This window comes from Rissa tridactyla, chromosome 5 (genome assembly GCF_028500815.1).
Source record: "Rissa tridactyla isolate bRisTri1 chromosome 5, bRisTri1.patW.cur.20221130, whole genome shotgun sequence".
Taxonomy (NCBI): Eukaryota; Metazoa; Chordata; class Aves; order Charadriiformes; family Laridae; genus Rissa; species Rissa tridactyla.
This window is the reverse complement of record NC_071470.1, coordinates 54,560,389-54,580,649: the sequence shown is the minus strand read 5'-3', so window position 1 is coordinate 54,580,649 and position 20,261 is coordinate 54,560,389. Positions and strand designations below refer to the sequence as shown.

General features: G+C 41.9%; 2 protein-coding genes across 9 annotated transcripts in view; both read left to right on the top strand.

Annotated features, from left to right (window-relative positions):
* DNAJB14 (DnaJ heat shock protein family (Hsp40) member B14) overlaps window positions 1–13,224 on the top strand; it is a 30,166-nt gene extending 16,942 nt beyond the window's left edge. For 3 of the 8 annotated variants that reach the window (XM_054202547.1, XM_054202549.1, XM_054202548.1), the window contains 5 exons: window positions 2,849–3,034; window positions 3,449–3,543; window positions 4,227–4,336; window positions 5,576–5,748; window positions 8,537–13,224. In XM_054202547.1, coding sequence (XP_054058522.1) covers window positions 2,849–3,034; window positions 3,449–3,543; window positions 4,227–4,336; window positions 5,576–5,748; window positions 8,537–8,661 — 689 coding nt within the window. In that variant the 3' untranslated portion in view covers window positions 8,662–13,224. The other 5 variants (XR_008466566.1, XR_008466565.1, XM_054202552.1 and 2 more) reach the window with 5 other exon arrangements.
* Window positions 13,225–13,381: 157 nt separating this feature from the next.
* LAMTOR3 (late endosomal/lysosomal adaptor, MAPK and MTOR activator 3) lies at window positions 13,382–18,371 on the top strand. The gene is made up of 7 exons (XM_054202167.1): window positions 13,382–13,466; window positions 13,621–13,662; window positions 13,899–13,933; window positions 14,608–14,666; window positions 15,558–15,691; window positions 16,733–16,796; window positions 17,509–18,371. Exons 2-7 carry the CDS (start codon window positions 13,654–13,656, stop codon window positions 17,580–17,582), a joined length of 375 nt encoding a protein of 124 aa, XP_054058142.1. The 5' UTR covers window positions 13,382–13,466; window positions 13,621–13,653; the 3' UTR covers window positions 17,583–18,371.
* Window positions 18,372–20,261: the final 1,890 nt, after the last annotated feature.

Here is a 20,261-nt window from a genome sequence, read left to right as displayed (position 1 = left end):
CTGACTGTAATTTTCAGGTACAGGGAGCGAATGCTTGATCTGTGAAACGCAATTGCACTTTTTTACTGGCTTTTGGCTTAATGTAATCAATTGAATTTTACTATCTTGAGTCTTTACTGTACTTGAGTTTGGAAAAAACGAAGTGATACTTGATAGCAAAATGCATTTTTTACTGAACCACGTGCCAGGCTAAGTTACCTTTTCCTTAGAATTCCTTCTATGTGTGTAGTTTTAGTACTTTTTCCACACAGACCCACTTGGGTTCCAACCTGGCCTTATTAATAGTTGTCTTTGACCATTTCTTAGGTAAAACTTACAATCTGACATGACCTTATCTAAGGCTGCCAAGCTTAGCCCTGCACAAGGAAAATTGTTGAGGAAAAGCTTTTTAAAGAAAACTACCCCTTCATCTCAGACACTGGTGAAGAAAAATGTGAATCTGTAAGAAATAATCGTACATAAATAAACAATCTGCTTGTGGTACATCTTTCTTGTTTTTTTTTTCCTGTGCGAGGTTTACATGCAGACATTTGAAAAAATCAATCAGATAAAACTCTTACATCAGGTGAGGGGAAAAAAAAAGAAAAAAAACCAAAGTCCTGAGCAAGACTTCTGATGCAGACTTTAAGGGATAATTATAATAAAAACATTAACAATTCCAGATGAAAAGTAGATAGAACATAGCAGGAAAGTTGATTGCCAGTGTTTATTTTAATACAGCTATGTGATGGCTTTATCTAAAAAAGATTATATTTTTCAAAAATAGTCTCCAGCCCTATAAATAAAATAATTCTTCCTTGTTAATAGCATTTTAAATAATCTTTACAATGTAAGGAATTATTAATCTTTCATTTAACATTAGCACTTTGTACAAGTTTGATGTCTTTGGCTTAATTTCACTTTCTGTTTTTTAACTAGATGAGTAAATTAACAGAAAATTTTGTAGGGGAATCTTGTTGACTAAGAATTATTTAGTGAAATATAGCATTTTTTCTTGCATCAAAATTATTGTAATCTTTTTGTATGGCTGAGTAAATTTATGATTTAGTTTGCCTACAGAGGTGTCTGATGAGCTTCTAACATCTAGCTGAGAAAAGGAGTTTTGTAATAATAGCTATTATTTCATAATCATGCTTTATTTTAAGGAAAGGTCACATTGGAAAACAGATTTAAGTTTGATGTTAGGCAAGGTAGTTACTTAGATCTTGAGCTACCTAGTACTATGCTTCTGTTGTGTTAAGCAGTCTCCCTGAGGTTATATTTTACATTAAAAAGTTTATGCAAATATAATCACTTCTAATGTTGTGGAATCTCTTTTACCAGCTTCATCAAAAATCTTTCCTTTGAAACTTTTGACAGTTTTTTTTCATTTTTCATGTCCTTTATTTAAAGAAAATTATATTTGAATCAAATCTGTTGTGAATTACCATCAAATAATCAAAAGCAAATAGCAGATAGTCAAAAAAGATTGCTGACCATACCGTGACAGTATGGTGTCTTCACTTTATGTGAGTTGCCCAATTTATGTTTTCCTATTTTCTTAATTGTTGGGAAAATCTAGATTTTCACTACCAGTTCTATCCTCATGCTGAGTAACAGGAGAACCTTGTAGTAATATTTGGTGTCCGTAGTGTGTCGTGCTCTCAGTGCACATTACCAGGCTTCATTTCTTTGGGTTTTCTCCTCCACTTAAAGGAATTGATAATGATTATTTCTATAAGGGCATCTTAAAAGGCATGTAGCTAAGATTCATTAACTTTTTTTTTTTTAGGTTGGATAATGTTGAAAACATTAATTATGCAAAGCCATAGTCTTATTTGCCTGTGTTGAGGTTATAGTGTTGCACCTTTCACGAACTTTTGATGACTGATGGCTTTTCGACACTGAAAAACGTAATCCCTGTGCCTTGTGTTGGTTGGCTGCAAAAGCAACCTGTTGTTGGAGAGCCCTGGGGGAGAGAGAAGAAAGGAAAGCAGAAGGGGTTTAATGAAGATATGAGTGAGTGAAGACTGTTGATTGAGTGCCAACAGAAATTTTCCTTCCGCCTGCAAGAGGTGTATGTCTGTGGCACAGCTAGGGTCAAAGCTTGTGAAGTCAGCAGAGCTTGTGGTCTTTTCACACTAACTCAATTTTTCCCTTTCTACTGTCAAAATTGAAGTTGTTAATTCGTGATAATGTAGCACGAAAGGGGACAAGCATCCAGGCCAGGCGCTCCTGGCCAAACACTGAGGTTGTATTGACAACCTTGGGAACACACATGTTCCTGTCATGCATGTGTGTTGTAGCCTTCATGTTACGTCGTGCAAAACTTTGTGTTATTAATGTAATCCATAAAATATCTTAAGAAGCCTATAAAAAAAATACATTCATGCTCTTGTAGACAATAAAGGTGATGCATGTGAAGAAATCACCACTTACTAAATGAAACCAAAGAAAACCTACCAAGTCTATGATGTTTTTAAGCTAGGCTGCGAGAGCAAACTGAACTTTGCAATTACCCCACTTCAAAGCTTTCATTGTAATGCCTGATGCTTTTTTTGTAATTACAGTGAGAGAGAACATTTCTATGGGTGTAGGTGTTCCCCTAGAAAAAGGATCAAAGCTCTCCTGCCTCCTGTCTAGTTCTACAGGATAAAAGCACCTTTGAATAGTGTTGGTGGGAAACTTTGTGGAAGCTATGTTAAGAAAAGTAGAGATGCTTCTGGACCTTGTTGTGCTATAGCTGGTTTGTAACGTACAGTAAAGGACATAATTCACTGCCTATTCCTGATTTTGAAATTGCAATTTTTCATGCTGGAATAGCTCTTATCTTTCATTTACGGGAGTTGTCTTGTATTCCTTGCTTCAGAAATTGGAAATGCGTATGCTGTGCTGAGTAATCCAGAAAAACGAAAGCAGTATGACCTTACAGGCAGTGAAGAGCAAACATGCAATCACCCTAGCAACGGTAGATTCAACTTCCATAGAGGTTGCGAGGCAGATATTACTCCAGAGGATCTATTCAACATGTTTTTTGGAGGGGCCTTTCCAACAGGTATTTGTATATATGAGTATAGTCATCGGGATATGGTGGTACTGCCCAGAGTGGCATTAGAGTTTGTGACATTATGAAACAGTAAAATTACTCCAACCTGCCACAGACCCCAACTCTTTAATCTACATCAGTTTATTTTTCCCCTAAGTGTTGCAAAATCCCCAAAATCTAAGTTCAGTTCTTTGCGGTTACTATGGTGATTCTGCATTACATGAAATAACAAATCAGTTGTCTTAGAGCTTAAAATACTTATTTTAAACAACTTTGAAAGTGTAAGTGATCTTAAACTGGAGTTATTTTATGTGTCATTGGGCAGTACTGTTAAATAGTTTGTGGTTTTGCTTCTGTATTGACCTCTAAATAGTTTGGGGTTTTTTTTTAACATGATTTAAATGTGGATGTTCCTTTCCTTAGGTAGCGTACATTCATTTTCTAATGGTCGTGCTGGCTACAGTCATCCTAATCAGCACCGTCAGAGTGGACATGAGAGGGAGGAAGAGAGGGGTGATGTATGTTTAAGCACCATTGACTTTAAACTGTGTATTGTGAAATTTGCTGGTAGTCACTTTCAGTGATGTGGCTGTACAGGAGCTCTGTACTGTAGAGCAGGATTTGTACTTGTTGGTTGCATATTTTAAAACTTTGGCAGGTGGTGGTCTTACTGATTGGTATATAGGTGTGCAAATTTGAGAAAATAATAGCCTGGCTTTCTAAAACTGTTGTTCTGTGTCACTATCTTACTAGTGACTGGTAGTATTAGCCTAAATATGCCACTAATTGTGGTCACTAATCCTTGTCTGCATTTAAAAATTTATTTGGGCTGAGGTAAGGATTGGAGTTAAGGCTCAGTATTCATCTCTATGAGTTATATATAGTCCTGTATAATTACATATCACTGTATGGATGAGATCAAATCATGATGTACAATGTAACTGAGTCCAGCTATTCATTTGATAATTGCTTGTGGCTACGTGCTAACCCATGAACTCTTGCAGCTTGAGCACTCTATGAATACTGTGTATGCATTGGAAAGTTAAGATAACACCACAGTGTTTGCAAGTTTGTATTTATAGATTTCCTAGCAGCTTTTGATGCTTAAAGCAGAAAGTCAGGCTTAGCATTAAATCTTGTCAAATTTACCTGTTTACTTGATGCTGTTGTCTGAGATACCTGAATCTGTTTTGTTCCTTAGGGAGGTTTCTCTATGTTCATTCAGCTGATGCCTATTATTGTGTTGATCCTCGTCTCCTTGTTGAGCCAGTTGATGGTATCTAACCCTCCTTACGCCTTATACCCAAGATCGTAAGTAATACTCGATTACCTTAGCTTAAAACAGAGGGGGGGATGTTGTAATGACCCTCTCCCACTTGGAAGCATTTTAGAGAGCCTTCCGTTAGTTGGTCCTTGACTTCCCACGGTGAGGAAAGGGAGGGAAGGTATAGATGAAGCAGAACAAAACTTGAAAGTTAGGTAGTAAGAACATACATGAAAATGTAATGGAGAGAAGAGGTCAGCAATACCTGGAGTTTAGGAGGCCTTCTGATAGAAGGCAGTGGGTCCGTGCAGCATAAGATGTTGTAAAGGTGCTTGCATATCCAGTGTGTTTAATCTCGAATCCTGAAACCTCCTAAGGCTCATTATTCTTTTAGGGGTCACCTGTGCCTGTAGCAAGTGAAGTACTTGAAAGCAGCTTTCTCATCCTTATCTAAGTTTTGAACTAGATGAGGGCTGGGGAAATTGTCTATTCTTTCTTCATTTTAGGTGATGGTAAAATCGTTTATCTTTGTTTTCTCGCAAAGGATTCTACTAGTGGAACTTAGCTGGTTTGTACAGTAGGATATATAAACCTTTCTTCCTTGAGAGAAATAAATAGCTTTAATCAAGCATGCAACTAGCTAGTAGACTTAGCCCACTTGCCAAAACTGTTTTAAAGGTCCTTAGTTCCTTGCAGAGCTCTCAGTCCCACAATAGAAAGGTTTCTTTTCTCTTCTCTTATTTTTCAGAGCTCTTTATTTCCAGAGTGGGATGTTTTTCGCTTCTGCAACTAAGCTTTTGTGATGCTTATAAACACTGCTCTGCCAAAATATTTGCGCACAATTTTGATTTTTAATCCACAGAATACCAGCAGGAAAATGGATTTGTCAGGGCTCGCAGAAAATGCTTTAGAATGGAGATGCCTGTACTGGGTTACTACAGAATAGTAACCTGTTTTTCTTTCTGTTGAGTTTGAATGTAATTTTCTATTACCAAAGCTTATATTTGACTAAAGAGATACGAAAAACGTGTCTTACTAAAATGGGGGGTTTTTTTCAAGATCAAGGGTTTAAGCAGCAGAAGTTTAATGTTCAGGTAAATGTAGTCATTTTATTCTCTGGCAAATTATACAGCCATTCATTTCATTACTTGTCTTGAAAGGGCAAATTCAGTGATGTGATGTTCTTCTGGAATAGGAATATTTACTAAAGGCGTATTTGTGGTGTAAAAAAAAAAAATCAAATAAATATCTGGCCTCTCTCTCTCCCCCTCACTCCTTTTTTGCAGAAGTACAGGGCAGACCATAAAAATGGAGACAGAAAACTTGCACGTTGTTTATTATGTCAACAAGGACTTTAGAAATGAATACAAAGGAGTGTCACTACAGAAAGTGGAAAAGAGTGTGGAAGAGGATTATGTGTCCAACATTCGTAATAACTGTTGGAAGGAGAGGCAACAAAGTAAGTTTGGTAATGTCCATAATTTCATGAAAGCATGCATTTAATATAAAAAAAAGAAAGCCTGAGACAAGAATCGAGTACTTGTACTACTAAAATATCTCAACGCGAATGCAAGTGTAAGGTTCCCTACTGTTTTCCACTTCTAAAGGCGTCCCCAGTGTCACTTAATTTCTGTGTTTTACTCAGTGACCTAACAACCATCTGCAAATCATCAGCAATTTTAACCTGCTACTCTATTGTCTGTGACCATTTCTCAGAAAATTAAAGACTAAAGCGAATTGATAATGAGAAAGAGATTGCTTTAAGTTCAGGACGAAAGCTAAGAATTCTAATCTTTTCCACATTATTTTATCATGGCAATATCTCATTTCCCTAGGTGCTTTTATTTAAACAAACAAATGAATGAAACAAAAGCTTACATAGTTGTTTCCAGAGAAGGAAAAAATAATCTGCCTTGGACCACAGTACAGACAAACACTGCTTTTCCAGGCGACCAAGGACACACAGCATGTTCTGTAGAACATCACAAGCTGTAAATCAGTGCTGAATCTTTTGCCAGTGCTGAATAATTTTTATCCCTGGACTTGGTACCTTGGCTATATCAGACCTTAAAAACAGGGTCGGTTGTTGTTTTTTTTTTTACTTCACCCTCTATTTTTCCAATCAAATTTGATATTATACAAGGAGCTATTTTCTTGCAGGAGCCTAGAATTCAGTGGTAAAGGATAGGACTAACGAATAGCATCGGCCATCTCCAAATCATCAGCAATTTTAACTTGTTATTCTATTATCTGTGGCCATTTCAAGAGCCTATCATGCTCTGTGAGAACAGCGCTGCTAAAATGTCATCAGTGTTGAAACTGCATGGTTTCAACTCTTCAGCTGGTAAACTTCAGTAATACCTTACTGGTTAAATAATCTGCTCACGAACTGTCAGTAAACTGACCAGAGGCAAATAGCGTGCTCTTCTCTGAGTGAAATCCTGTGCTCCTGCACAACTTCACTCTCTGCAGCCCTGTTGTGCCAAGCCTTCCAGCTGAGATGGCCCTGTAGCATCTCCCGGTTGTAAAAGACAGCCCGGCATCATGGCTAGTCAAACGCCTGAACAGGCAAAGGACTGCACGCATTCATTACAGTTGGCCTGTACACGTACAAATACAAACTGCCTTGCCCGTGCATAGCAGGCCCCGTGCTTCCTGGAGGCTTTATGCTCCTTACTCATGAGTACACGTTGCTTCCGCACAAGTAAATCTCAACAGTTTTATGAATTGCTCACAGGAAAGAACTGTGGTCAGAAAACTGTGCTGATGGGTCACACATATGCCAGAGAAACACCAGTACTTTGGGGGAAAACATTCAGATTATTGCCCAGAGTACTAGATTTGATCAGAACAATTTTTCCCAGATTTTTCAAATAGAGGAAAACATGAGAAAATTTTGGGGTATAATTCATAAGCAAATATAAAAACTCTTGTATATTTCCAGCTAGGTTGTCCTTTGATCATCTTGAAATGTTTGAATATGTTCACTCTTCGTGAAATGAGTACCTAATTTTTCATCTACAAGTGGTTGCTAGATGAATGATTGGTAGACCTAGAATAAAATAGTTCACAAAAATGATCATGCTTGTTAACAAAAAATTAAAGACAAGATATAATCCAGCACAATAAAAAAAGGACATATTATTTGTGTATTTTTCTCAGCGGAGTGTAGATGTGGAAGGATAGTTTTTATTGACCTAGTCACTACGCTTAGATTTACTGGCATGTTACGTTTGTGTTCCCGGTAATATATTTACTGTCTAAATACCTTTGAAAAGGTTTGGTTGATATGCAGTTTCCACCTGGCAAGGGAAAGAGGAGGAAAAAAACACCTTTCCCATTTTTCAGCATCTGTTCTTGACATGCTTACTTTTTTTAAGCATGAACAGAGTCCTGGACAATGCAGAGAGGCCCACGGTTCCATATATACATATTTACTGGGCAAATGCAATGATTAGACAAACATCTGACCCTAGTATAAAGAAGAGAGATAACCTGAAGGTGGTGACTGTCATGTTGTTTGCTATTTGCAATTTATCATGTTGTGAAAACTACCCAAGCCCCTAATAGATTTTCTCTATTTATAGAAACAGCTGATTTTGTGGGTTTACAGATTTAAAATGCCTCTTGTCTGTTGGATCTCCTTGACAGTTAAAATCTTGCCAGTGTTGATTGACATTTAAGAATGCCTTGCTAATGCATTTTGAGTTGAAGGGCTGAAAAAGATTTTATAGAATTAAAATGCTCAGCAATGTCAAGCTATTGAACACCAGTATAATTGAGAGAGCTCTTTTATTGACACCTCTGAACACTGGCAGTCTGAAGCAGCATCAGTTGAAGCAATGGGCTTGACATTCAGAATGGATTTTTTGGGTGCAGACAAGACGCTAGAGCTGTCAATAATACGCAGGATCACCGAGTGTGGCCTATAATTGTATTGTTTGATGAGGTCTGACAGAGGGAGTCGGGGAGGGTCGTGTGGTTTTTTTTTAATCAGGTACTGCTGTATGAAATATGAGGGTGTTGGAAGGCTGTTACCGCTCTTGCTGCTGAAAAAGATGAAATGCTTGTGAAGATCCAGCGAAGAGAAGCTGTAGCAGTGCTGTTTAGCTGGTGTCTGTGGGTAGTTAGAATAGAGAGAAGGAAAAAAGGGCGAGGATTAAACCTGAGGTGTTTTGGACAGCTCTGAGAAGGAATGTATCGTGTTCGCTTAACCTGAAAAATCTTTTCTCTTTTTTTCGTTAAAGAAACAGACTTACTTTATGCAGCAAAAGTATATCGAGATGACCGCCTCCGAAAGAAAGCAGACTCCATGCCCATGGACAACTGCAAAGAACTAGAACGGCTGACCAGCCTCTATCGAGGAGGATGAACTACAATTATACGCGTACATCTTTACGTATGCCGTTATCTCTCTTGTAAATTAAGAAGAGATTTAGTTTCACCGTGAACGCTGGAAGAGAGGGGTGGATGTAAAACTCTACTGTGTAGCTGTTTCCAGAAACCTTATGCTGAAATATCATTTAATGGCTTCTTTACCTACTGTGAAATATAGGTAACTTTAATTGTCTAGATTTTACTTCAAAGCTTCTGTGAATTCTTTCAGCAGAGAGAATAGCTCAGAAAGGATGCTATACTTGTAGAGACTTAGTCATAGTGGTTCTCCTCTAACATATTTGCCATGTAAATATCTGTGGAAAGAACACTTTGTGTATATACGAGTTAAATGACTTTCTATTTAAAATCTCAGAAATTTAGTTCCATACAACATTTTGTCTCACTGATGGAATAAATAGTCTGATTACATCACTCCTATTCAGATGTCAAGTGTGTGGAGTTGAAACAAGAATTTTTAATATTTTATCTCTAACTCTATGTAAAATCTTCTAGGTTTACCGGCTTAGAGGAACTTGGTATTTTTAAATATAATGGCATATATTCCTAAATATCTGTTGGGGTATATTGATCTGGTGTAGAGTAGCAGTTAGCTGTTGTAGCTTTTTAGCGTTTCTAAGCAATGCTGAGAAAACTAAGAACTACACTAATTTCTTTTCAAAGTAAATTTTTGCAAATGCTGTACAGACCATTATAGGCATTGCTTTTAGTACTTGCAACAGTTTACAGCAGCTCTACCATTTGGTATTCCAGTAGTAGTAAGTCCATACGTATGGTTAACACGCATCCATAGCTTCCTTCATTTTCACTGGAAAGGTAGAGGAAAACATGCAATAGTAAAATCTTAAAGCTCAAAAAAAAAAAAAAGCAACCTAATTTTTTTTTTTTCCTGGGAGGCTTCCATTTTCTTACTATTTTTTTATTTCAGGCTAGGTCCCAACACTGATTCCTCAATGGGCACCACAAGTGGAACAGGGAAATATTGCTAAGGACAAGCTATGTGCCTTTCAACACTTTTGCCAACTATTTAAATGCTTTCCTAGTTTGCAGTGTGCTCCTATGGTCAGAGCCATATCACTTGTCCTGGGGCGGAAGAGCTAGGGTTTGCGTTTCTCTGGACCAGAATGTTTGCTGCACCTGACTTCCCAGAAATGAGCAAACGTACCCTTCGGCTCCTACGTACGAGATCATGTAACTCCGTGGCCTGTACGTGGAAACTAGATGTAGCCACACCTGCTGATGCAAAGAGGTGTTTTGAAGCAGCTAAGTACAATGTACTTGAAGTTTATTGAAACTGGGTTGAAAATGTTTTTTAGGTTCAGTAGCTGATGTTTTTACATTTTAACAGTGCTATGCAGCGGAATGTTTCTTGTATTTGCGAATGCCAGGTGGCTCGTGATACGGGCGGTATTTTTTGTTTGAGAAAGCTGCTATCTTTGAACAATGCTATCAGTTTATGTGGAGCCAAATTCTCCTCCTAAATTGAAAGTTTAAAGACTTGACTGACTTCATTGGAATTCCTTCTGATCTAGAGCAGGATTTGACTTTAGAAATAAGCTAAATGCTATTGCTCTAAGTGACCCAGAAATCATGTTGCATATATACCTTTTCTAAACTGTCCCACTGGAAATGTCCTCTATTGAATTGGTGTAACATGAGAAGGAGTAGCTGCGGGCTTTTAACTAAGCAGCTAAACCAGCATTCAAGGTGGACATCAAAGCCTGAGGCATGAAGCAGAACTAAAAGTTGCTGACACACAAAAAAAAAAGGTGGGGGGGATGCTGTAGTGGATGTCTTTACTAAGTTTACAGGAAAAGTACTGGAAAGGCACCCAAATGTTTGAAGTTTGCAATAGAAATTTATGGAGAAAATGTGATTCCAAGGATTTTGTAACTGTCCAGAATGTATTGTAATTATACTAATGAAAACAAACTATCAAAGTACATACTGGTACTCCTGTGTCTTCTTAATAGAAGAAAATTGTTCCAAAGGCTTTAACGAGTACTCGGGCCTTCCCATTCACAAATGAGTCTGAGCTTGCAGGTGATCTTTTAGTTACGAGGAAAAAGGATAAATAACGCATTTGTCAAATACCAGAGCAGTGAAGTCGGAGTGAAGAGATGGCATTAGCAAAGCTGCTTACAGTAATTGGGTGGGTTACGTCTGCCCTGCAGTTACTTCTGCTGCAGCCCAGAAGCAGGTGAGTGGAGGGATGCGGTGCTGTCTCGGGCTGGTTAGATTGCTAGCAGTATCTCAGCGAACTGGAATAATGCAGTGGCTGTGTCCTGTGGCAATGCAGACGTCCCAGCAGCTTAAAAATGAGACCTAGGCTGCTGCGTTTCATTGGATTATCTTTTGCAATTGCCATTTTCGAAGAAGGAAACAAATAATATGTTTATATTGGTGGAAAAATGCTACTTAGCCTTTAACGGATTAAATAGATGCACACTTCAAAATATGCAGTAGTATGCAGAAGGATGATGCTATTTCCTGTAGCATAAACATGAACCTGCTCTAAATATGGCTTGCAAACATTCTTTTAATATTCCAAGTGGGTGTTTCTCTCCTCATGCTTGTTCCTTTTTCCTCAAGTCTGAAGGTTTTTTCTTCAGAAATTACATTCCTTCAACAAAATCAAGGAAGATAATCTGCTGGAAAGTTCAGAACAAATCTTCTTAGGAGGAAGATGTTAATTGAAGAGTGTGACGTACTTCAATCTTTTCAGATGACCTTTCCTCAGAAGGTGAAGTTCTCATTAAAATAAGGTATCGGAAACAAAAGGGAAAAACAAAACTGGTTTTGAACAGCCGGACTAAAAATCCCTCAACTTTTCTGCCTACCTAAAATTAGCTTCTTACTCTTTTTATTTAATTCTAAATTAAATACAGGTCATAACCGAAGATAGCACAACCATGGGTTCTTAATTTCTCCTTTAAAAGAGCGAGCAGAACAGTCCTGCAAAAAGTGAAAAGTCTTGGTGTGACGCTTTGACATAGCGTAATGAAAAAGGGAGATGATTTGCATCTGCTGAAATACAACATCAGTATGTGTTCTATTTATGGAGCATCCTGAGTTACAAGCGAGTTCAGTGTTCACATCTGATGAACATTTCCCTACAAGTTCTCTAACTGTTTAGCTAAAACAAGATTAAACTTGAATTTGTGACTTTTTTTTAAACGGTCTCTTTTTTTTTCCCCGCAAGTTTCCAAGAAAAGGTGTAGAAGATTATAGTCACTAAAACGTAACAGATGCATTTAAATAGGCAGCAGAGATTACATACATTTTTAGTATAATTTTGTAACGAGTGCTGTAAAAGGGTTAAAATGAGAGCACAAGAATGCGGAGTGGATTTTTTTGAGGTGGTTAGTTCCATAAATTTCATGCATCCCTTAAACAGTTGTTATTCTTTCTTCCTGTAGATCTGTCAAAGACAGCAGAATGAAAATGTGATAGTAAAAGCAAGCATGTTGTGTTTTGTTTTGTTTTTTTAAAAAAAATTGGCTAATATACAAATTGCTGAAGCTGTAACTTTAAAAAGTACTAGCTTCCCAGTTGTCTCAATCTGGTTGATCAAGTGCAGTCAGTTTTACTTGGTCAGAACGATTCAGGGCGACTGTCAGTCAGAAGCCCCGGTGCTGTACCTGCCATCTGCTAAGGGTTCACTCGAGCCGTGCAAGCGCCACTGATCTCTGTGTGCTGCTTTCCCCCTGCCCCTTTGGAAACCACCGGGTAGAGCCTGGAGAAAAAGGTACCGTGTAACAAATGAAAAATTTTGTGCCGTATTTGGCATATTATCGAGATACTTTGGGGAGCAAACAGTACAAATGTAATAAATATAGGAAAGAAATTTCCATTATAAACCCTCCTCCCCATACTTCAGGATAATTGTGAGACTTCTCAGTCTGGCACGAACGAGGTCTGGGTGTCAGCTTTCTATGGATTTTTAGAAATAATCTTAAAATACAGTGTTTATTTACGATGCTATCCTTCACGGTGAATATACTTTTCCCATCAGTACTGGTTTGCTCTGTGTATAGAAAGGCCGTCATTGGAACTGGAGACAAAATTCCTGTTGGGATGGGGGAGAGAATCGGAAGGGTAAAAGTGAGAAAACTCGTGGGTTGAGATAAAGACGGTTTAATACGTAAAGCAAAAGCGACGCACACAAGGAATTAATATGAGGACAGGCTGAGAGAGTTGGGGTTGTTGAGCCTGGAGAAGAGAAGGCTCCGGGGAGACGCTATTGTGGCCTTCCAGTATCCGAAGGGGGCCTACAGGAAAGATGGGGAGGGATTTTTTTATCAAGGACATGTACTGATAGGACGAGGGGTAACGGCTTTAAACTGAAAGAGGGGAGATTTAGATATCGGGAAGAAATTCTTCACTGGGAGGGTGGTGAGGCGCTGGCACAGGTCGCCCAGGGAAGTTGTGGATGCCCCATCCCTGGAAGTGTTCAAGGCCAGGCTGGATGGGGCTTTGAACAACCTTCAGAGCGAGTATTTGGGAGAATTTTATAGGGATCTCGCTGGAGGAGGAAAACTAGGGCCACCCGGTCCCCGTCCCCCCGCACGCCGCCGGGGTCCGGCCGAGCCGGCGGACGCCGGCTCGGCCGGACCCCGGCGGCGTGCGGGGGGACGGGGACCGGAGACGAACCGTCGGGACTAACCCGGTGGCGACAAGGAAGTGCTTCCAGGTCCGGGAGGGCGGAGCGCCATCATGTGACAGAGGCTTAAACGGGAAGCGGCGGCGAAGCCGTGCGGGTGGACGCCGAGGGCAGAGCAGGTAGGGTGGGGCGGGCAGCACCAACCCACACCCCCACGCCCCACGATGGTCTCGACCCCTTCCCGGGGCGGGTGGAGGCGGCCTCTACCATGGCGGCGGGGCGGAGGGGTGGCGGACGGGCCTGAGCGTGACCGGGCGCCCTCTCGTCTCGCAGGCCCGCGGAGGCGGCGGCGGCAGGGCCCCAGCCATGGCCGATGTAAGTTGGGCGGCGGTTGAGCGGCCGTTGGCGGCGGTTGGGCGGCGGTTGAGCGGCTGAGGGGAGGGTCGGGGAGGAGGGGGGACGACACCGAGCTCTGGGGCCGGGTGATGGAAGGAAGAGCCGGCCCAGAGCGGCCTGCGGGGCTGCAGCGGGGCCTGTGAGGGGAGCGGGGCGCGGGGAGCCCCCTCGGTGGCTGTGGGGATCAGTAACGTGCCGCCCCTCTCTGCCCCCAGGACCTGAAGAGGTTCCTGTACAAGAAGCTGCCGAGGTAACCGGGGGGCGCGGCGGTGAGGGCCCTGTCGAGGCAAAGGCCGTTCCCTGAAGCCTGCCCGACTGCTCGGGGAGGGGGGGTTGTTCGCTGCCGGCCCCTTTCGGTGTCCCGGAGGGAGGTGGCTGTCTCGGTGACGCTGGTTTGGTTGTTGAAGTGAGAGTTCCTCCGCATGAAGACAGCGTCGGGTTTTCGCTCGCCAGAGAGGAAGGGAAGCGCGCGCATCGTGTCGTAATGAGTGTAAAAGGCATTCCTCGTGACTCGGTCGCCTAAGCCTTGATAATTCCCTTTTTGGTAATTGCCGGCTGCCAGCATCGTTAAACAGGCTGAGGTTATGCGCAAATGTGGCGAAACTGGCACTCGTTAAGTGAGGACAATATGCGGAGGCTCTTGCCTGACTAAGGAAACTTGATCAGTAGTGTCAGCCAGTCCTCTTTCTGAAGCTGAAAGTTCCATGCGGTTTTCAGTAGTTTTATTTTGTATTTCTCTTTTTACCGCCCCAAGAGACCGCCTGTACTAAACAGAACAAGCCCCTTTCCGTGAGGTATTAAATTAGTGAAGGTGTCAGTTCTTTCCGTATTTTCCTCTTCCCTGCACACTTGTTCAGGAAAAAAAGATCTTTGCTACTAACTATGCTGTTTTTAAAGTGGTGTGTCTCCTTCATTTTTTTGCAGCGTTGAAGGTCTTCATGCTATTGTAGTCTCAGATAGAGATGGTGTGCCTGTTATCAAAGGTAACTTCAGCTTCTCCCTGTGCCCTGCAACCGAAATCCTGATTGAACAGCAGGGGGTGGAAAAGGGCAGTAGAATCTTCTCTGGTTATGCCCAATACCTGAATATCCAAAATCGAAGAATGAAATTAGACTTTCACTTCGAGTTCAGTAGTTGATTATCTCTTAGATTTATCCTTTTGTTTGTGTCCTTAATAATCGTAGGCCACAGAAGGTTTCCTCAGTGTTGGAGAACTGTAGGGTCCTTGTATCTTAAAGTCACTTGTAGGCTGACTGATGCAAAGTAGGACAGAGAGCTTATCAGTATCTTGTTGACTTGGCTGGTCCGTGCTCAGAAGCAATTGCATCCAACTTTTACACACGTTACCTAATTTAGTTTGCTTTTTGGCACTGTAGTTTTTATCATATCTCTGTAGTCCTTGTTTAAGATGTTTTTACGTTTTAAGTACACTAGTTTAAGAATGCAAAGATTAAAGTGCTGCAGATTATTTATTTATTTTTAGTGTCCCAAAGTATTTAAACACCTGGCAGAACTTGCACATCTCCACCTGTTTTCATTTGAGCGACTGTGAGCCAGTAATCAGATCAAAGGCTGGAATCGGCACAAACAGAGAGGGACACACAAAAAACCAACATCAGGATGGGCTGTAAAGGAAAAGTCTGTTTCTTAGGTATGCCAGGGAGGACGCTGGTGTAACGAGCAGCGATCATGTACAAATTATTAATGATGTACTGCTCACGAAGATCGTCCTGTACTTGTTGCAGAAGCATGTGAGATGTGTTACGTGTTCCCCAGCAGCAGATCTGCTTTTGGCACAGCACTAAGCTGGGTAAGGACTTGTGATGCAGTCAGAAATACCATGTAAAGCTAAGAATTTTCTTGTTTTGTTCCAGTTGCCAATGATAATGCTCCAGAACATGCACTGCGACCTGGCTTTCTCTCCACCTTTGCCCTTGCCACAGATCAGGGCAGTAAACTAGGACTTTCCAAAAACAAAAGCATCATCTGCTATTACAATACATACCAGGTGAGTAACTGCAGCATGGTTTGTTCTCAGTGACCTGAGCTGTTCCTACATTACATTGAGGAAGGGAGAGAGGGTTATTTAAGCTTTGCTGGATTCCTGCTTGGCTGCTGTGGAAGTATTTGTGTTTGTGTTTTGTTTTTTGTTTTTTTTTCTCATGATGCTTAAATGGCTAAGCTAAACTTCTGCACTATTTGTTAAGCTGCTCTTATATTTCTGAAAACTGACATTTACTGGTTGAAAATGGTCAAGTTTTCTGACGGGAATTTGCAGTAGGTGCTGCTTATACAGCCTTCGGAGTCCATTATGATGGGTTTATGTTCTCTTTTACAAACAAGATTTGTTTACACCTAAAGTTAAATAAGCACACGCAGCCTACTTCATAGCCAGTCTTGCTGCCAGTATGGCTTCGAGGTAAGAAAGCTTTGAGATATTGCACACGTTTTTTACAAACTGGTTATTTGTGTCCTGAAATTCATCACCTACTACGTTTCTGCTCCTTCTAAAGTTCTAGTGGCCTTGAGAGCTTTTTATTGTGACTGCAGTAAACTGCCCAACTGTTTAGCCTACAGTATCTGGATTTGTTTGGAAAATAAATGGGCGAATGAGTGAGTTTATACACTGAGTACCTTGCTGTGATTCTCTTGACGCTGCTAGCTTATTGTTATGCTCAAGGTTCCAGTCCCTATTAATGGGAGATACTGCTCTACACGGAGTAGTATTTTAAAACAATAAACCTGCCTGCCCTCTTGTTACCTGCAGAGAGTGTGGTCTCTGTTTGAACTGAGTTCTATTTCTGGTGGATAACACTGCAGAACACGAGAGGGAGGGAAATACCAGGCGTTCCACGTGCAGCTCCTGTACTGTGGTGTAATTTCTGTTGGTGTTTTTAACTGTGAATCTTATGAAACAGCTCTGTAGCTCTTGCTTCTGCTTGTCCTTTAAACTGAGGAGGCTGCTTGTTTCTGAAAGAATGTATGTGGCAGAGCTCTGACATCCAACGTGTGTTAGCTGCTGGCTGAACTCTGTTCTCTCTCCTTGCAGGTGGTGCAGTTCAATCGCTTACCTCTGGTAGTAAGTTTCATTGCTAGCAGCAATGCCAATACCGGTATGTCTTCACATGTATTTTAAATACTGCAGTATGTTAAGGCCTAGGTCTTTAAATAATTGACAAGAAATTACTAGAATTTACTTCAAGGTATATAAACTTTGCTCCTGCCATGAGTTTGTCAGCGTATTGTGAAGGGGAGATGGGAAAGGTGTGAGTAAAAATTTACAAGTTTTCAGTGACTTGCTGAAATTGTTACTCTGTTAGAAGCATATTTCTCCTGTGATTAACCTTACCCTTGTTGCATCGGTGTTCACTGCAGGGGCAATGATTGTACTGTACAAACCAGCTGTTTGGTTTCTTTCCATCAGTTCCAAGTTACATTCCACAGTAACATGTGGTTTCATCTTCTCAGTCCTGTAGGGTGGGGGAATCCTTCAGCGAGGCACCTGGCCTTGCTCATGGGGGCGTTGGCTAATGAGCGTGAGCAAAAGGGGTTTCATTCTTGCGCAGCTGCTTGTACCTTGGTGGCTGGGGGAAGCAGCAGCGGGGGGAGAGCTGGGCTGCACGGCTGTGCCCCTGTTGGTGCCGGAGCTGCAGGCACCCTCCTTCGGGCTGCTGCCCGCTGTTCCCGGGTAGAGTGAGCTGGGAAGTGTTTTGCGTTTTGGAAAACACTGCCCATGACTTGGGAGGGGAGGGGGCTGCAGGGTTTGGAGAGAGGCTTCTCAGTTATGTTGTTTGATGGGATGTTCTGTCTCTCCTCTCTTTCCAGGGCTGATTGTCAGTCTAGAGAAGGAGCTGACGCCACTCTTTGAAGAACTGAGGCAGGTTGTTGAAGTGTCTTAACCTGATGGTATAGCCGGAGCGCAGCATCCCTCTGCAGCCCAGTGGACAGAAAGATTCAATAATCCTCAGTCAAATAACATGTCTCGGAAGAAATACCACAGCTCCTTAGTATACTAAGTAAGAGTAAATTGTACATAGTACTGAATCTGAAATGATCTACTAGTGTGTTGTAGGCGGATGTTACTTTAGGCCATGCTTCTTGTATTGTGCAGTACTGGAGAGACCACCAAAATAGCTCCCATGGAGTTTAGCTCAGCCAGCTGAGCCCCATCGGCGTGATGCTGTTGGCTCAGATGAGCAATCCACAGATCTCTTGCTTTACAGGGAACCGGGCACGCGGCGGGGCATATCCTCAGGCCGGCTACCACGATGTATTGGAAAGCAGATCGGTTGTATAGCGTTATCAAAGATGTGGTTGAAAGAGTGTTGTGATAGCAGGTTTGCTAGCAGTGATGTGTCGGTACAATCAATAAATATCCTGGCTTTCTTACGTGGGTGATACTTTGGCAAGGGAATGCTACTAATCTGGATGCTAGCTGCATCCTGCTTCCACTAAGAAGAAAGCTATTTCTATGAAAGCTGTTGCTTTAGGTGTTTTCCTGATGCCCAGATAAAAGCACCCAAACAGTGTCTCACTTCTTCATGGGTTTTTTGTGTCATATGGTTTGTGAAGATCTCATGTCGCATAGTCTTTGTGTGGGTTTATCACTGGTGACAGTCTTAGCTCATTTACCCTTAGGTTTTCCTAAGTAAACAAATATAAATAAAATACAGTATTTTTAAATGACAGAGCCTGATCCACTCTTGTGTTGCCCCATAATACTCTACATCACATCAGCTCTTCTGTGGAGAGAACAGGTCTCTTAATTGCTTGCAAATGTACAAAATCCAGGAGTTTACAGGCTGAAAACTGGGGTGTCTCTCGATGGGGTGATACAGATACTGGGTTCCGTGCCGATGCAGAGGTTAGTGCCGACTGGCTTCCTATCGCTGGGCATCAATGCCGTGCTCTTTGCTCCCCACCTCGTCCCCTCCCACATGCCCCTTGTGATGACTCTGGTGTAGACTTCCAGCACTAAAACCGAGCACCACTGGTCTAAAGGAGAGCTCTTGGCAGGTCTCTGCCTCAGGCTGGGAAAGGGGCCACCACCGCCCCCTCCCTTATACCTCACCCACCTTCAGTGTCAGGGGAAAACGGTGGTGCTGGAAATAAGGGCTGGGAATACTTGTCTCAAAAGCTCTCACAGAGATTTAAAGATGTCAATCAATCCTTTTCCATTTAAACTGAACTCCTGGCTTGAGCTTTCTGTTGCCGGTCATTACAGAAGCAGCTGGGAACTGAGCCCCAAGGCATCTCCCTGTGTATTTCTGACAAAAAGTGTTGGTGTTCCACCTAGGGCCGACTGTTGCCGTGAGCTTCTGTTCAGCTCACCTGCCTGTGGCTCTGCTTCCTCGGCCAGCCAAGCGCCATTTCTTTTACTGGCTTCAGTTCATGGCACCGTGTGCTGAACTCGCTTCTCACGTTTTGTAACGCGGCTTCTTCATGTGAAACAGGGAAGGCTGCTTTTGTGGTTACGCTTCAAGCTTCATCTCCAAGATGTTTTCAGAGAACAGTGATGCTGTTGGAGAACATCGGCGCTCTCTTCCCATTAACACTGCCTTTATCTCACACAAACTCATCAGAGCTTTTTAACTAAATGGGAGATGCCAGTTAAACTTCTTTAGGGGAAAAAGGAGGGCAAAGCTTTAATACAGTACAGGAATAAAGACCTTCAGTAGTTTTATAATGACATTTTATTCAGAAAACAGTCTGTATAAAAATATTTACAAATATTTTGAATTTCTAAGTTGAAATAAAATGCTATTCCTATGTCCAAATCTAGATTTTCTTTCTCCTTCTGGTATGCTTTTTCCCCTCCTCCTCTTGTGTTCTCACAGTAAAGGCACCTATTGAGCACTGACCTGCTGCCTGAGCAGTACCGAGCCCTGTGCCGCAGCGATTGCATAGCGGGAGAGGTTTGTATACACTGTTTCAGCAGAAACTTGAGCGTTTGCAAGGAGACTGGGGGGCCCTCCCTCTTCCCCCACCTCTCCAGGAGGAGCAGGATCGCTCAGGGGCTCTGCCAGGTGGGTCAGCCGTGAGGTCAGGCCAGGCTGGTCTTGGGACCCTCCAGTGTGTCAAATTTTGCTTCCACAATGTAACAATTTTGACTCAGCGCCAAAGTAGTGGGCTTCCACTTCTCAACTCTGTAGCGAGCCACAATGCTGTTACATCTGCATGAGTCTTCCGAAATACAGATGGAAATTCACATCAGGTCACGTAGAAGATGTATTCTTTTAAACTCTTATTTTGAGTGTACACGGTGCTTTTCTGTTACTGATCATTTAATATAAAGTAAGCAGTGCTTAACTCTAGAACATAGTTCTGGATAAAACCTCATTTTGAGCTCTCTGCTTGAGGGAAAAGTACAAAATCCAGCCCATTTTCAAGGGGTCTTGTAATGCTGCCAACAAATGCTGGTGGCTGCCACGGGCAAAGGCTTCTGCAGAGCCCCGTCACCATCCTCAGGGCCCCGTGGCAGCTCTGTCATACGAGCACTAGGAACCAGCTGCCCATTTCTCATAATCCTAGTCTGTAAACAAGCGCGCTCGTATGGCGCGGCTCACTGTTACCTATAT

Bases quoted from the DNA above. Each gene is read 5' to 3' on its own strand.
- LAMTOR3 (XM_054202167.1), top strand. The intron at 13,934-14,607 runs GTAACCGGGGGG...ATTTTTTTGCAG, and splicing joins CTGTACAAGAAGCTGCCGAG to CGTTGAAGGTCTTCATGCTA. The intron at 14,667-15,557 runs GTAACTTCAGCT...GTTTTGTTCCAG, and splicing joins TGGTGTGCCTGTTATCAAAG to TTGCCAATGATAATGCTCCA.